A 16742-nucleotide genomic window follows, 5' to 3' on the forward strand; every position below is an offset into this window, starting at 1 on the left:
ATTACCATTCTAATTGGTGTGAGATGGTATTCACTGTGGTTTTGATTTGCGTTTTCTAATGACTAGTAATGATGAGCTTCTTTTCATATATTTTCTGGATGTATAAATGTTTTCTTTTGAGAAGTATCTGTTCATATCCTTTGCCCACTTTTTGATGGGGTTGTTTTTTTTCTTGAAAATTTGTTTAAGTTCCTTATAGATTCTGGATATTAACCCTTTGTCAGATGGATAGATTGCAAAAATGTTCTCCCATTCTGTAGGTTGCCTTTTCACTCTGATGATAGTTTCTTTTGCTGTGCAGAAGCTCTTTAGTTTAATTAGATCCATTAGATCCCATTTGTCAATTTTGGCTTTTGTTGCCATTGCTTTTAGTGTTTTAGTCATGAAGTCTTTAGCCCATGCCTGTGTCCTGAATGGTACTGCCTAAGTTGTCTTCTAGGGTTTTTATGGTTTTAGGTCTTATATTTTATCATTTTTTATTGAGTCTATTTGATTCTTATCTTTTTTTATTCTTTATTAGTCTGGCTAGGGGTCTGTCTATTTTGTTAATCTTTAAAAAAAAAAAACAAAAACCCAGCTCCTGGATTCGTTGATTTTTTGAAGGGTTTTTTGTGTCTCTAATCTCCTTCAGCTCTGCTCTGATCCTGGGTATTTCTTCTCCTGCTAGCTTTTGAATTTGTTTGTTCTTGCTTCTCTAGTTCTTTTAATTGCGATGTTAGGGTGTTGATTTTAGATCTTTCCTGCTTTCTCCTATGGGCATTTAGTGCTATAAATTTCCCTCTAAACACTGCTCTAGCTGTGTCCCAGAGATTTAGTTCGTTGTGTCCTTTTCCTCATTGGTTTCAAAGAACTTATTTATTTCTGCCTTAATTTTGTCATTTACTCAGTAGTCATTCAGGAGCAAGTTGCTCATTTTCCATGTAGTTATGCGATTTTTGAGTAAGTTTCTTAATCCTGAGCTCTAATTTGATTGTGCTGTGATTTGAGAAACTGTTATGATTTCCATTTTTTTGCATTTGCTGAGGAGTGTTTTACTTCCAGTTATGTGGTCAATTTTAGGATAAGTGCAATGTGGTACTGAGAAGAATGTATATTCTGTTGATTTGGGGTGAAGAGTTCTGTAGATGTCTATTAGGTGTGCTTGTTCCAGATCTGAGTTCAAGTCCTGAATATCCTTGATAATTTTCTTTCTCATTGACAATTGTCAATATCAAATATTGACAATGGGATGTTAAAGTCTTCCACTATTGGGAGAGAGATCCAAGATGGCCCATTACTAGCAGCTCAGGATTGTAGCTCCCAGTGGAAGCACAGAGAACGAGAGGACGCCACACTTTCAGGTGAATTTTTGTTGCTCACGGACCAGGAGATTCCCAGCAGAGGAGCCCCACGGGTCGCCAGCATGACTCTTGTGGCCGGTGCGGCAGTTTTGCCAGCCCCTCAGTGCGGCAGTTCTCAGTGCAGAGTAAACGGGACTGGGTCCCCTTCTGGTCGACGTTTGGAGCTCCGGGAAGGCAGAGGTGCCCATTCAGCTGATTGAAAAAGGGACTCAAGAGGGAAGCCAGACCGGAGATTCCCAGGCAGAAAAGCACCATAAATCTTAATGCCGCTGTTTTAGCCGGCACAGTGGGTTGCTCAGATTCTGGCGCTGGGAATCGACAAGTTGGACGTCCACTCAGAGACCTAATTTGAAAGTCGGTAATTACAAAGACGACAGGTGGATAAATTTACAATGATGGGAAGAAACCAGCATAAAAAGGCTGAGAATACCCAAAATCAGAATGCATCTCCCTTTACAGGGGATCACAGTTCCTCATGATCAGGGGAACAAGGCCTGATGGAGAACGAGTGTGTTTCAATAACAGAATTAGGCTTCCGAAGGTGGATAATAAGAAACTTCTTTGAGTTAAAAGAACATGTTCTAGCCCAACGTAAAGAAACTAAGAACCTTGAAAAAATGTTTGATGAAATCCTAACGAGAATAGACAATTTAGAGAGGAATATAAGTGAATTAATGGAACTGAAGAATACAATACGAGAACTTTGCGAAGTATGCACAGGTTTTAACAGTCGAGTTGATCAAGCAGAAGAAAGGATATCAGAGGTCAAAGACAAACTTAATGAAATGAAACGAGAAGACAAGATTAGAAAAGAAAGAGTAAAAAGGAATGAGCAAAGTCTCCAAGAAATATGGGACTATGTGAAAAGACCTAATTTACGTTTGATAGGTGTACCTGAATGTCATGAAGAGAATGAATCCAAGCTGGAAAATATTCTTCAGGATATTATTCAGGAAAACTTTCCTAACCTAGTAAGGCAGGACAATACTCAACTCCAGGTAATACACAGAACATCACAAAGATATTCCTCAAGTAGAGCAACCCCAAGACACATAATCGTCAGATTCACCAGGGTTGAAATAAAGGAGAAAATTCTAAGGGCAGCTAGAGAGAAAGGTCAGATTACTCATAAAGGGAAGCCCTACAGACTCACAGCAGATCTTTCAGCAGAAACCCTACAAACTAGAAGAGAGTGGGGGGTCAATATTCAATATCCTCAAAGAAACGAATTTTCAACCCAGAATCTCATATCCAGCCAAACTAAGCTTCATAAATGAAGGAAAAATAAAATTTTTCGCGAACAAGCAAGCACTCAGAGATTTCATCACCACCAGGCCTGCTTTACAAGAGCTTCTGAAAGAAGCATTACACACAGAAAGGAACAACCAGTATCAGTCATCCCAAAAACTTACCAAAAGGTAAAGAATATCTCCATAATTAAGAATCTACATCAACTAATGGGCAAAATAGCCAGATAGCATTAAATGACAATATTAAACTCACAAATATCAATATTAATCCTAAATTTAAATGGATTAAATGCCCCAATCAAAGACACAGACAAGCAAATTGAATAAAAAGTCAAAACCCATCGGTACACTGTATCCAGATCCATCTCATAAGCAAGGACACACAAAGACTCAAAATAAAGGATTGGAGGAAGACTCACCAATCAAATGGAGAGAAAAAAAACAAACAAACAGGAGTTATAACTTTTGTCTCTGACAAAATAGACTTTAATAGTAACAAAGACTAAAAGAAACAAAGAAGGACATTACATAATGGTAAAAGGATCAGAGCAACAGGAGTCAATGATCATAAATATATATGTACCCAATATAGGAGCACCCAGATACATAAGACAAGTTCTTAATGACTTATAAAGAGACTTGGACTCCCACACAGTAATAGCAGGAGACTTTGACACCACATTGTTAATATTCGATGGATCAATGAGATAGAAAATTAACAGGGACATCTATGATTAAAGCTCAGACCTGGAACAAGTAAACTCAGTGAATATTTATAGAATTCTTCACCCCAGATCCACAGAACATACATTTTTCTCGGTATCACATTACACCTATTTTGAAAGTGACCACATAATTGGAAGTAAATCACTCTTCAGCATTTGCATAGCATTTCATAGACTTAAATGAAATATTGGTTGGCTGTTTGTTATTTTCTTCCCTTATTCCTTCCTGTCTCCGCTGTTAAGCACAATTATTGGCATAAAAGAGGTTTTTAATACCTATTTTTAGATTGCATTTCAGCCTGGGCAATAGAGCAAGACTCCTGTTCTCTCTCCCCCTTTCTCTTTCTCTTTCTTTCTTTCAAAAATAAATAAATAAATAAAATACATAAAGTCTCCCACTATTATTGTATGGGAATCTAAGTCTCTTTGTTGGTCTTTAAGAACTTGCTTTATGAATCTGGGTGCTCCTGTATTGGGTGTGTATATATTTAGGATAGTTAGCTCTTATTGTTGCGTTGATCCCTTTACCATTATTTAATGCCCTTCTTTGTCTTTTTTAATCTTTGTTGGTTTAAAGTCTGTTTTATCAGAGAGTAGGATTGCAACTAGTGCATTTTTTTGCTTTCCATTTGCTTGGTAAATCTTCCTTCATCCCTTTATTTTCAGCCTATGTGTGTATTTGCATGTGAGATGGGTCTCCCAAATATAGCACACCAATGGGTCTTGATTTTTTATCCAATTTGCCAGTCTGTGTCTTTTAATTGGGGCATTCAGCCCATTTAATTGGAGCATTTAGCCCATTTACATTTAAGGTTAATATTGTGATGTGTGAATTTGATCCTGTCATTATGATGTTAGCTAGTTATTTTGCCCACTAGTTGATGCAGTTTCTTCATAGTGTCAGTGATCTTTACATTTTGGTTTGTTTTCACAGTGGCTGGTACTGGTTTTCCCTTTCCATGTTCAGTGCTTTTTTCAAGAGCTCTTCTAAGGCAGGCCTGGTGGTGTCAAAAACCCTGAGCATTTGCTTGTCTGTAAAGGATTTTATTTCTCCTTCACTTATGAAGCTTAGTTTGGCTGGATATGAAATTCTGGGCTGAAAATTCTTTAAGAATGTTGAATATTGACCTTCACTCTCTCTAGCTTGCAAAGTTTCTGCAAAGAGAGCTGCTGTTAGTCTGATAGGCTTCCCTTTGTGGTTAACCCGACCCTTCTCTCTGGTTACCCTTAACATTTTTTTCTTCATTTCAATTTTGCTGAAACTGACAATTATGTGTGTTGGAGTTGCTCTTCTTGGGCAGTATCTTTGTGGTGGTCTCTGTATTTCCTGAATTTGAATGTTGGCCTGTCTTGCTAGGTTGGGGAGGTTCTCCTGGATAATATCCTGAGGTATGTTTTCCAACTTGGTTTAATTCTCCTTGTCACTTTAAAGTATACCAGTCAAATGTAGATTTGGTCTTCTCACAGAGTCACATATTTCTCGGAGGCTTTGTTTGTTCCTTTTCATTATTTTTTCTCTAATCTTGTCTTCATACTTTATTTCATTAAGTTGATCTTCAATCTGTGATACCCTTTTTTCCGCTTGATCGATTTGGCTATTGACATTTGTGTATGCTTCACAAAGTTCTCATGCTGTGTTTTTCAGCATCATCAGGTCATTAATTTTCTTCTCTAAACTGGTTATTTTAGTTAGCAGCTCCTCTAACCTTTTATCAAGGTTCTTAGCTTCCTTTCATTGGGTTAGAACATGCTTCTTTAGTGCAGAGGAGTTTGATATGACCTACTTTCTGAAGCCTACTTCTGCCAATTTGTCAAATTCATTCTCCATCCAGTTTTGCTCCCTTGCTGGTGAGGAGTTGTGAGCCTTTGGAGGAGAAGGAGTGTTCTGGTTTTTGGGATTTCCAGCCTTTTTGCACTGGTTTTTCCTCATCTTTGTAGATTTATCTTCCTGTGCTCTTTGATGCTGGTGACCTTCTGATGAGGATTTTGTTTGAATGTCCTTTTTGTTGATGTTGATGCTATTGCTTTCTGTTTGTTAGTTTTCCTTCTAACAGTCAGGCCCCCTTCTGCAGGTTTACTGGATTTTGCTAGATGTCTACTCCAGACCCTGTTTGGCTGGGATCACCAGCGTAGGCTGCAGAACAGCAAAGATTGCTGCCTGTTTCTTCCTCTGGGAGCTTTGTCCCAAAGGGGCACCCGCTAATTGCCAGCCGGAGCTCTCCTGTATGAGGTGTCTGTTGACCCCTACTGGGAAGTGTCTCTCTGTCAGGAGGCACAGGGGTCAGCAACCCACTTGAGGAGGCAGGGTGTCCCTCAGCAGAGCTCAGACATTGTGCTGGGGAGATCTGCTGCTCTCTTCTTCAGAGTCAGCAGGCAGGAATGTTTAAGTCTATTGAAGCTGTGCCCACAGCTGCCCCTTCTCCCAGATGCTCTGTCCCAGGAGATGGGAGTTTTATCTATAAGCCCCTGACTGGGACTGCTGCCTTGTCTTTCAGAGATGCCCTGCCTAGAGAGGAGGAATCTGGACAGGCAGTCTGGATAAAGTGGCTTTGTGGAGCTGCCTTGAGCTCTGCCCAGTTCAGACTTTCAGGCAGCTTTGTTTATACTATGAGGGGAAAACTGCCTACTCAGTCCTCAGTAATGGCAGAGGCCCCACCTCCAACAAGCTCCAGTGTCCCAGGTCGTCTATGGACTGCTGTGCTGCCAGTGAGAATTTCAAGCTAGTGGATCTTAGCTTGCTGAGCTCCATGGGAGTGGGATCTGCTGAGCAAGATCACTTGGCTCCCTGGCTTCAGCCTCCTTTCCAGGGGAGTGAATGGTTTTGTCTCATTGGTGTTCCAGGCGCCACTGGGGTACAAAAAAAATCCTGCAGCTAGCTTGGGGTCTACCCAAACATCCTCCCAGTTTTGTGCTTGAAACTCAGGACCCTTTTGGTGTAGGGACCCAAGGGGATCTTCTGATCTGTGGGCTGCAAAGACCATGGGAAAAGTGTAGTGTCTGGGCTGGAGTGTACAGTCCCTCATGGCATGGTCTCTCACAGCTTCCCTTGGCTAGGGGAAGGAGTTCCCTGACCCCTCGAACTTCCTGGGTGAGGTGACGCCCCCTCCTGCTTCTGCTCACCCTCTGTGGGTTGCACCCACTGTCTAACCAGTACCAGTTAGATGAACCAGGTAGCCCAGTTGGAAATGCAGAAATCATCTACCTTCTGCATTGGTCTCTCTGGGAGCTGCAGACCAGAGCTGTTCATCAGCCATCTTGCCCGGGAATCAAGAATTTTTTAACTTTCTGATTTACTTCAAAATCTCTATCTTATTCATAAATCTTTGTATTTTACTGTGTTGTAGTCAGACTTCTTTATGGTGTATACTTTAATCATTAACATGGGAAAGGAGGGAGAAAAGAGAAGGGGAAATGTAACATTTTTTTCTCAATTTTGTTCTTTTCTAATTCACATTTTAGAAGTCTAAATATATTTTAGACAAGGAGAAAGTATTTTAATTCTGGCAGCCATTAGTAGTGCATCGGCACTTCAACCTCAGCTGCTCAGAAGCCTGCCAGTAGATTGTTTAAAGTTTTTATGCCTTAAGGAGCAGCTGCACTTTACAGCAGCACTTGGTTTCAGATTTCACATTTCATCTGAAATACATTTATATGGTATAACTTGTTAACTTTCAGCTGGCTGGAAATCCTTAACTCTTGTTATGCAGTATATTATAAGTAAGATATATCGGCCAAACCAAGACAATTTCACAATGACAGAGGGTGCCATTACTAATTACACAGGACAACAAGTGTCAACAACTGGGCTATAATTTCTGTTGGTTTTAGATAAACTCCACTTCAGATTATTCTTAACATCTGAAGATTTAACCTTCTTAACATCGCCATTTCTGAAAAACCTTATCATTTACCAAAGCCACCCACAGACTCAGTGGCTTAAAACAATTACTGTTTTATTAATGTTTATGATTCTGTGAGTTGGCAGTTTGTACTGGAATGGCTAAGAAGGCTAGGATGCCTGCCACAGCTGGGCCTTTCTCCACATCAGTTCTCATTCTTCAGAAATTATTCACATTCTATATGCAAAATATGTTCATCACCATCCTAGGATTTTAAAAGTTTCATCTCACTGATAGCAGCGAGTCCAGAGTTCAAGATATTGTCATCTAAATCAGGTCTAGATGCAAATGAGGTTTCCTGGGTTTTGCTCCTTGGTGGGACTCCTTTCTGTATTCCTACATATCAAACATACAATGGCAAGGCAAGGACAGAATAACCACCATGAATATTCTCATTCAAAGCTGGAGGAGTAGGAATCATATGGCTCTAAATAGGCCATAGCAATTCTGAAATCTCACAGTACACATGTTGCCAGGTCACCTACATTGGGATAAGGGGTGAATAGGGCCCATTCTGTTTCCTCAGAGTAGTTCTATAATTCATTGTTTATTTTAGGCTTTTGGTTTTGCCCTCTTGGTCTTGACTCTGTCCTCTGAGATATCCTTCTTTTTTCATAAGAAATGATCTGTATTAGCAGCTGAATAACTTTTCAGTCTGTTTCCTGACTATAGAAAATTGGGGACCCAGATAATTATTTTAATTTTAAAGTGTCTTTGTCTTAATAATCCAAGATAGTACCATACCCTTAAAAACTCTTTAGGCTTTCTCTATATCAGGTTATAGTCTACTCAATTTGACAGAAGCTCCATTCACAATTCTTTTTAAAGTAGGCCTCCTTCCTTTGTTGGCTGGTATGTCAGAGTGCTGCAGGGCCAGTTCCTTTTGTCTAGTCAAGGTGATCTATTAGGCTTCATTTTAAATCATTCAGATGTTTCTAAAAAAGTTATTATAACCACACACTAAATTTGATCTTTGAAGAGCTTATTTTACTCTGCAAATCTTTTACCAGCAAGTCCTGTGTTGTCTATATTCCTTCAATTTTGATCACATACTGAACATTTTCTTCTCTAGCTCTTCTCTGTTTTATATCTTATTATATAGACACAAGAAGCCAATTCAGCATTCTGCCTGGAAATCTCATTAGCCGGTTTCACAAGTTCATTATTTTGATTTTCTCTAGTCTACATTACTGAAGGTGTCAATTTGGTCTTTTTTTTTTTCTGGGCTATTCCCAGTTTAAGTCTTTTTGAGTTTTTTCAGCAATATTTTGTAGTTTACAGTGTGCAGGTATTACACATATTTTGTCAAATATGTCCCTGTGAATTTTGCATTTTGGGATGGTATTATAAATGGAGTTGTATATTTTATTTCATTTTTAACTGCCCATTGCAAGTATATCGAAGTGCAATTGATTTGTGTATATTTACTTTATAACCTGTGATTGTGTTAAATTCATGTATTTTTTTCTACTTTTTTTTTGTTGTTGTAGATTTCTTAGTATTTTCCATGTACACAATCATGTGTGTACAAATAAAAAAAGTTTTGCTTCTTTTTTTTCCAATCTGTATTCCTTTATTTTTCTTGCCTTATTCTAATAGATAGGGTCTCCAGTATAGTGTTTAGTAGAAGTGATGAGGGTAAATTTTCTTGTCTTTATAAATGCTATAAATACGCTATTAGCTTTGGGTTTTTCATAGATGTCCTTTATTGCATTGAGGAGATTTCATTCTGCTTCTAGTTTACTGAGAGCTTTTGTTATGAATGGGTACATTATACTGTATTTAAATTATATCTCAATTTAAAACTGATTTAGTAAAATTTATATTACATACTATATATATCAAAACTTATACAGAGAAATGTTCTCAGATATATCAGTTTAAGAGACAACTTAAACTGTATAAAGTTAAAAAGTTTAAGAAAATACTAGTAAAGGCTAAAAAGTTTATTTTAAAGTCTGTTAACTATCATAGTAAAGGTAAAATAAAACTGTTGTTTGAAAATTTTTTTTTTTGGAAGTGGAAAATTAAGAAAGCAGTTGCTAAGCTGGGTGCGCTGGCTCACACCTGCAATCCCACCACTTTGGGAGGCCCAGGTGGGCAGATCACAAGGTCAGGAGATTGAGACCATCCTGGCCAATATGGTAAAACCCTGTCTCTACTAAGAAATACAAAAAAAAAAAATTAGCTGGGTGTGGTGGCTCACACCTGTAGTCCCAGCTGCTCAGGAGGCTGAGGCAGAATTGCTTGAACCCAGGAGGCAGAGATTGCAGTGAGCTGAAATGGTGTCACTGCACTACAACCTGGGCGACAGTGCAAGACTCCATCTCAATAAAAGGAATTGCAGTCTTTCCATTCTTTAAGCTAATATTTTAAAACTCAATATTATTTCTCTGTGTGATAAACTTTGTAAAATCTGAATTGTACTTTTCAAATAAACACAAATGAGATATTTTAATTTTTTTCTTTTCCTCAGAATAATCCAGAATGTTTTTAACATTTAGGATTTATTTTTCTTATTTGGCGGATAAATACTATAAATATAGTCTATGTAACATTAAGTAACGACTCTAGGTTAATTCTGAATCAGTATAGTCAGATTTCATTTCTATTTTTAATCCCTTTTATACAGATTAAAAAACTGAGGCTCAAAAAACTACTTGCCTATAGTTATTTCCATTTTTATGGTAACATTTTTTTTTAATAGGAGTTACTTAAAGATCCACTCTACATTGGACTACGGCAGAGAAGAGTAAGAGGTTCTGAATATGATGATTTTTTGGATGAATTCATGGAGGCAGTTTCTTCCAAGTATGTATCTTTATTTTATCTATATTTTAGTCAATAACAATAACATAACAGACTATTTTAAAAATCCAAGATTTATGCAACATGGTTTAATAATTAGAAGTAATTTGAATGAAAAAAGTATATATCCTATTTCCTCTTAATTATTAATGGACAGATAATAATATCATGTGTCTATCCAGAAAAGATTATCTCTGTTGCTGTCCCTGAATATGCTTTTTTTTTTTTTTTTTACAATAATCTTTAGAACCTGTGGCTGTTGAAATGTGTGACTATGGTAAAGTAGGCAGTGACCAGTGACTAAATTATGTGGCAAACTTTTTGTTTGTTGACAATCTGTACTTTCTGGTTGATGATAAAATCTGATCTTCAGTCATCTTTGACTCTTTTATGGTCAACTACCAGCCACAAAGGAAAAGCAAAGAAAGAGGTAGGGATTGAGCATGAGTTCGTACAGTCCACAGGGTTCCAGATGGAGCAAGAACAGGGCATTCCATCACGATCAATACATCTCTGATTAAATCTATGGTATTTGATTAAAATGCAGTAGTATATATGCTGAGTATCTCTTATCCAAAACACCTGAGACCATTAGTGTTTATGCAGATTTTGAAGTATTTTCACATATATAATGGGATGGTACCCATATCTATACATGAAATTTATTTTTCATATAAACCATATACACATAGCCTGAAGGTAATTTTTTATTTTTTTTTTTTTGAGATGGAGTCTCACTCTGTCACCCAGGCTGGAGTGCAGTGGTGCAAGCTCTGTTCACTGCAACCTCCGCCTCCTGGGTTCGAGCAATTCTACTGCCTCAACCTCCTGAGTAGCTGGAATTACAGGTGCATGCCACCACCCCCGGCTAATTTTTGTATTTTTGGTAGAGACGAGGTTTCACCATATTGGTCAGGCTGGTCTCGAACTCCTGACCTCATGATCCACCTGCCTTGGCCTCCCAAAGTGCTGGGATAACAGGCGTGATCCACCACATCTGGCTGCCTGAGGGTAATTTCATGCAAAAGTTTAAATAATTTTGTGTGTAAAACAAATTTGTGTACGTCGAACCATCAGAGGCAAAGATGTCACTCTCTCAGCTACACATGTGGACAATCTTTGGTTGTTTGGCATCACCATTATCCCTGACTCTGAATTTTACATGCTACCAATAAGCAAACTTTTTTTTATATTTATCACACATAAATCCTTAACAGTAAAAAACATGATATACCATGAATGCAATGAAAAAAATAATGTGTTCAGGGTATGTGGCATCATATCAGTGCTCAAAAAGTTTCAGATGTTGGAGTATTTTTGGATTTTGGATTTTTGGATTAGGGATGCTCAACCTGTATTTTCATCTTTTCCAGTTAGCATTTGATTGTGGGCCAGATGCTATTGTAAATTTTTCCTTTTTTTTTTTTTTTTTTTTTTTTTCAAAAAAGAGACTCCCACCATAATTTAGCAATATGTTCTGAGAGAATTTTGTCACACTGACAGTCATCCCTTGGTTACTGTATAGCCACAAAAACCACATACTATTTAAAAACACATATGTTGCCTTGGTTTTTCTTAGAAATAAAGTCATCACTAGAATTAACTGTAACTAGAGATGCACTTCTGGTTTCTTTTTATTATAATGTTTATTTTTAAGCAGTTGTATCCAACAGCAGAAAGTGCTTTCATCAGTTTGCACAACATTTAGAATGTATTGAACCTCTCATTACTCAAGGTTTTAGTGCTGAGTACATTTACCAATTAGTATGGACTACATTTTAGAACCACATGCTTGATTTGTTTATTGTAATTATTTGACCAATTTCATTATACTTATTTATAGAAATAGTTGAGAAACTTTTCAGTTTAAGTTTGAGATCACATGATACAGTTAATTTCTGATAGTTTTTCATAAAGTGCCTTACCTTGTGAAATACTCATGTAAGATTTTGAATTATCTAACTTCCTCAGTAATGACATTAATCAAGACATATAGATAATACTGTAAGGCTATATAAAAGGAAAGGAAATGCAGTCTGGAATAAAATCTATCTAAATAAAGCAACTTTAACAAACAGAGACACTGTTAACAAGTTAGGTGCACTTTAAGTACTGATGAAGTAAAGGGAGAATAAATTTTTTTTTTTTTTTTTTTTTTTTTTTATTTAAAACTTAAAATATTTATTAGTATGAATCAGTGTGTGTTAAACCAAAAATAACAGATACAATTGGGCATTGTTGAAGGAAATGCTTTACTACAGAATAGGATACATGGTGGAAAGGTCCTAGCTGACTGTAGCGGTGTCTTGTATGTGCAAGAACTGGGTCCAGCCCAGACGGAAGCGCTTTGCAAAAACACGAGAAAAGGAAGCGGTCTGCACAACAGAGCAGCACCATTGGATTACGGGGTCTGGTTTCAACAATGTTAAGACAGTAAGCTAGATAACAAATAGGTCTGAATACAGCTCAGAACCCTTTAGTGTATAAGCTAGTTCACCATTCAGTTTGCCATGAGCATTGCAGAACAGTGAGAACTGAAGCTCACACAAAAAAGTTCAGTTTCAGCCATCACATGCCAAGGTCCTTGACTGTAGAGGAAATATTTCAGTCATCCAAACCTTTCTCAGAAAATGAACTCAGTTTTCATTGGGGCACAGCCCTTATTGTTGGTTAAAAGTTAGTTTCGCGTCTTCAGCCTTTTAGTCTGCAAGGTAACATCATCTTCAATGCCTAATGTGCCATTTTAAACCATAAAATGGCAAGTCAATTATGTGACAATGCAAAATGCTTGCACAACTCCACTGCCATTCTCAGGGATTTCCGCTGGGAAATCAGCCCTCTGAGAAGCCATGCCTACCTTATATTAATGTATGGCTAGAGGCCAAACTCAATCAGTGAAATGGATTACATGTTGGAAAAACACATACACAATCATATTTACACAGACACACACTCATGCCACACATGAAAGGAAAAAAAGGGAGAAGGAACAAATTTTGGAAAACGTTACATGAAACATCACATGAAACTACATGAGTTCTTTTTAGCAACAGTAATTTCCAGGCCTTTACATAATACTATGTGGTTATGGTTCAATTATTAGACAGCCAGGAAGTAATCCCAAGCCAAAACAAAGGAAGGTCGTAATGCCTCATTGTAGACAAGGCCTGAGCATCCACAGAGAAGATTCAATGTTTATGTGAATACCAGTGTGCCCTAGTGTGATCTACTTTCTTCACCGACTGCTCTGAGTGATGATCAGAATATATATATATATTGTCATCTGACTGGCTTGAATAGCTAAGGCAATACAGAAAGGTAACAGTGGTTTTACACCTTCATGTGCTTCTGAAATAAAACCATGGGCTCATTAGTGAGTAGCTCACTACGTGTGGCTAAGACTAGACATTTTATGCAAAATACAACCACTGCAAACCCAGCCCAAAGATACAAAACTCTCAGCTAGGATCTTATCCCTCAGCTCAAAACCTGATCAGCTGTCTAGAGATAAATCCAGGTTCTCAGGGAAAACTAGATGAAGAAAGGTTACAAATTAAGCCTACATGTCAGCTGGAAAGAGGTCACTTTAATTTTCAACTCAATTTTTTTTTACCTTTGGCAAAAGGTATGATCATTTCTTGGCCTGCAAGCACCATCATGCCAGCCGTTAATGTGGAAAAAACCCTAAAAATTCCTGCAAAGACCCTGTCAAGACATCCAAATGCCACTTGCTAAGTTTTTGAGGTACCTGTTTGGGAGATCCAAATGTAACTCTTGAAGCAAAATAAATGTTTTCCAGCCTTCATATCCTAAGACTGTCAATGAACTCTCTTGAGTGAAGCAGAAGTGTGCTGATTACTGAAGTGCCAGGTCTTTTTTTTTTTGAGATGGAGTATTGCTCTGTTGCCCAGGCTGGAGTGCAATGGCGTGATCTTGGCTCACTGCAACCTCTGCCTCCTGGGTGCAAGCAATTCTCCTGCCTCAGCCTCCTGAGTAGCTGGGACTAGAGGCACCCAACACCACACAGCTAATTTTTGTATTTTTAGTAGAGATGAGTTTTCACCATGGTGGTCAGGCTGGTCTCAAACCCTGACCTCATGATCTGCCTGCATGGGCCTTCCAAAGTGCTGGGATTACAGGCATGAGCCACCTTTAATCTAATCAGCTCATGATCTCTTTCCTGACTTTCACATTATAGATTGTCAATAAGGGTTAGCTGTCCCTCGAATGCTCATGGCAAAGAAGGTACCAGCTGGCCCTGGTTAGCACACAGCATGATTAACCATTTCTGAGCACCAATCCTAATGTCCTTTAAGAATCACCCCCTAATATAAGCCCTGGCAGGAAATCAACTGCTTCTTGATCCCAACATTTTATGAAAGTTAGAATGGTAATAGAATTTGAATTTTCAGTAGGAATCACTTTTCTTCCTTTCCAAGCTTTTTATTCCTTGACTTCCTTTGGATTCAAAGATCTTTAATTAATTGAGCAGACAGGGAATCTGAAAAGGAAGGTTTTCATCGAAGTCCATTCTCAGTTCCTTGGCATTCCAGGGTCAGACCTCTGGTTAGCCCTAAAACCTTCTCTCCAAGCTAGAAACATAAAAATACTTTCTCTGATTTTGTAGTTTTTTTGTGTCTAGAATTTTAAGGTGCTGATACTTCCTTTGGCTGGCTTTCCTATAACCTATTATTAATTGCTATTAATAGAAGTTTGCCCTATGATTTAGATTCAAACATTAAACTTAATTCCAGTTAATTCTCTTCCCTTAGATATGACACTAAGAGATATTCTCTTAGTAAAATAATACTATGTGCATTAAACTTCTCTAAGAGAGGAGAAATGTACTCCTGCGGAAGAGAAGCATGTCAGGTGGTCTCTTGAATAACATGTATATCCTGCATCTCTCACCACTTACATAGTGATTACTTAAATTGCTCTTTCAAACTAGGCCTCCCAGTCTCAAAATCATATGCAATAATTTAGTCTGATTTGGTTTGTTTGGGTATATATGACCATAACTTAGAAAAATGTTCACCAATTAAAAGAGGTGTAGACAACAGTTTCTAATACACTTTTCCTGGCTTCTGTAATAGCTCAAGTCTCAGTCTGAGTGATGGTCCATTGACACTTCTCCCTTTCCCTCAGAAAAGTAATAAATAAAGGCTTACTTCCAAAGCTAGCTAAAACCTAACCTCCTGAATTAAATTTGCCTTTCAGTGAAGGTTGGTTAGGCAACAAAGGCAATGACACTGAAGAAGTTACTGGAATTTGGATAGATAGCACAGGAAATCCGAGTGGAACTCCACTTTAGAATTCCATACACATAATAAGGCAGTAAGACTTTTGCATACATCCAAGAATTTTTAAAGGTTTTTTAGCAAAAATGCAACTACATCCCTTCCATGTGCATTTCATGCACTAAAGGCCATTTTGTGGTGGTGTGGTGGGTTTCTCCAGGGTTTTCTAAAATCCTTTTTCAGGGACATTTTCTGCCCCACCCCCTGCAGGTCTTCCAGGATGCAAAGCCAGGGTGCTCATTCTTCTCAAAGTGAGGTGCCAGGACACCGAGCATAGGGTCCTTCAGCAGCGCACAGGGTTGTGGGCTCTGGCTTCTTCAAGTACCATGGACCATGGCCCTTGGGTCAACAGCACCGGCGGCTGGCTTGCGTAGTTTGCTTCACAAGTTTGATTGCTCCATTGTTTCCATTTTCATGGGGGTCCAAGGGTGGGATCTGGCGGCTGATTCCTTGAAAGAGTTCTTCAATATTAATAGCATTTTTTGCACTTGTCTCAACCACGATGGCACCTATGGATTCAGCATATTCCTTAGCATCCTTCAGGGGAACCTCCCTAATATCCGAGAGGTCACACTTGTTTCCAGCAATGGCCATTACAATGTTTTCCGGACCATGTTCTTTCAGCTCCTTGACCCATTTCTTCAAGGTATAAAATGAATCCTGCTTCGTAATATCATACACAATAACAGCAGCAGCCGAGCCTCGATAGTACATGGGAGCCAACGAATGAAACCGTTCCTGACCAGCAGTGTCCCAAATGAGGAACTTGTGAAGTTCATTTCCACAAGGCACAGTTTTGGTCATAAAAGATGCCCCAATAGTAGGGCTGATGTTGTGGTCAAAGTGATCCTGGACAAATCGACACACAATGCTTGATTTCCCAACCCCAGTGTCCCCCAGAAGGCACACTTTGAGCTCCCGTATTGCCATCATGTGCTCGCGGCCGGACCAGGCCGGGGCTCAGCAGCATCCTCCGGGGCCGCCGCGCCCGCGCCCCGCCGGCGTCTCCCGCCTGGGTCCCTTGCTCGCGCCGCCAGCCGAGAATAAATTTTTATTATTGGGAACCAATGAAAAGCTTTTGGGAAAAAATGAGATATGAGTGAATTTTGAATACTTTGTGTTAATCCAGAATCAGAAAAACTGGTTATTTTTAATGTGAAATTGAGGGATTATCTTAAGTTTTTTGTAAAGAAATGGGGATTGACAAGTGTCAACAATAATTTTAAATGTAGAGAGCAACTATAAATCAGGGGTTGTGCTTCCAGAGAAAAATGCGAAAGACTAAAAAAATAGTTCCCATCATAACATTGTTTCAGGAAAATTATCTAGGTGTGAAACCTAAATTGAGAAGTAGTCCTGGAGATAAACTCAAGATTATTTTAAAAGGAAACATAACTTAAATTCAAAGTGAGAAATGATT

General features: G+C 38.5%; 2 protein-coding genes across 4 annotated transcripts in view; one reads left to right on the forward strand and one right to left on the reverse strand.

The window, feature by feature from the left end:
- The window catches only part of ME1 (malic enzyme 1), a 216514-nt gene that overhangs the window by 105168 nt on the left and 94604 nt on the right, over window positions 1–16742 (forward strand). For all 3 annotated transcript variants that reach the window (XM_064360881.1, XM_064360883.1, XM_064360882.1), the window contains one exon: window positions 9922–10025. In XM_064360881.1, coding sequence (XP_064216951.1) covers window positions 9922–10025 — 104 coding nt within the window. The remainder of the gene's footprint in view (window positions 1–9921; window positions 10026–16742) is intronic.
- LOC135268350 (ras-related protein Rab-31) lies at window positions 12257–16272 on the reverse strand. The gene has a single exon (XM_064360880.1). It carries the CDS (start codon window positions 16253–16255, stop codon window positions 15668–15670), a length of 588 nt encoding a protein of 195 aa, XP_064216950.1. The 5' UTR covers window positions 16256–16272; the 3' UTR covers window positions 12257–15667.

Source organism: Aotus nancymaae, unplaced genomic scaffold, assembly GCF_030222135.1.
Source record: "Aotus nancymaae isolate 86718 unplaced genomic scaffold, 86718_ANA_hifiasm-v0.15.2.pri h1tg000040l, whole genome shotgun sequence".
Taxonomy (NCBI): Eukaryota; Metazoa; Chordata; class Mammalia; order Primates; family Aotidae; genus Aotus; species Aotus nancymaae.

Coding starts and splice junctions, on each gene's coding strand:
- LOC135268350 (XM_064360880.1), bottom strand. CDS start 16,255: ATGATGGCAATACGGGAGCTCAAAGTGTGCCTTCTGGGGGACACTGGG.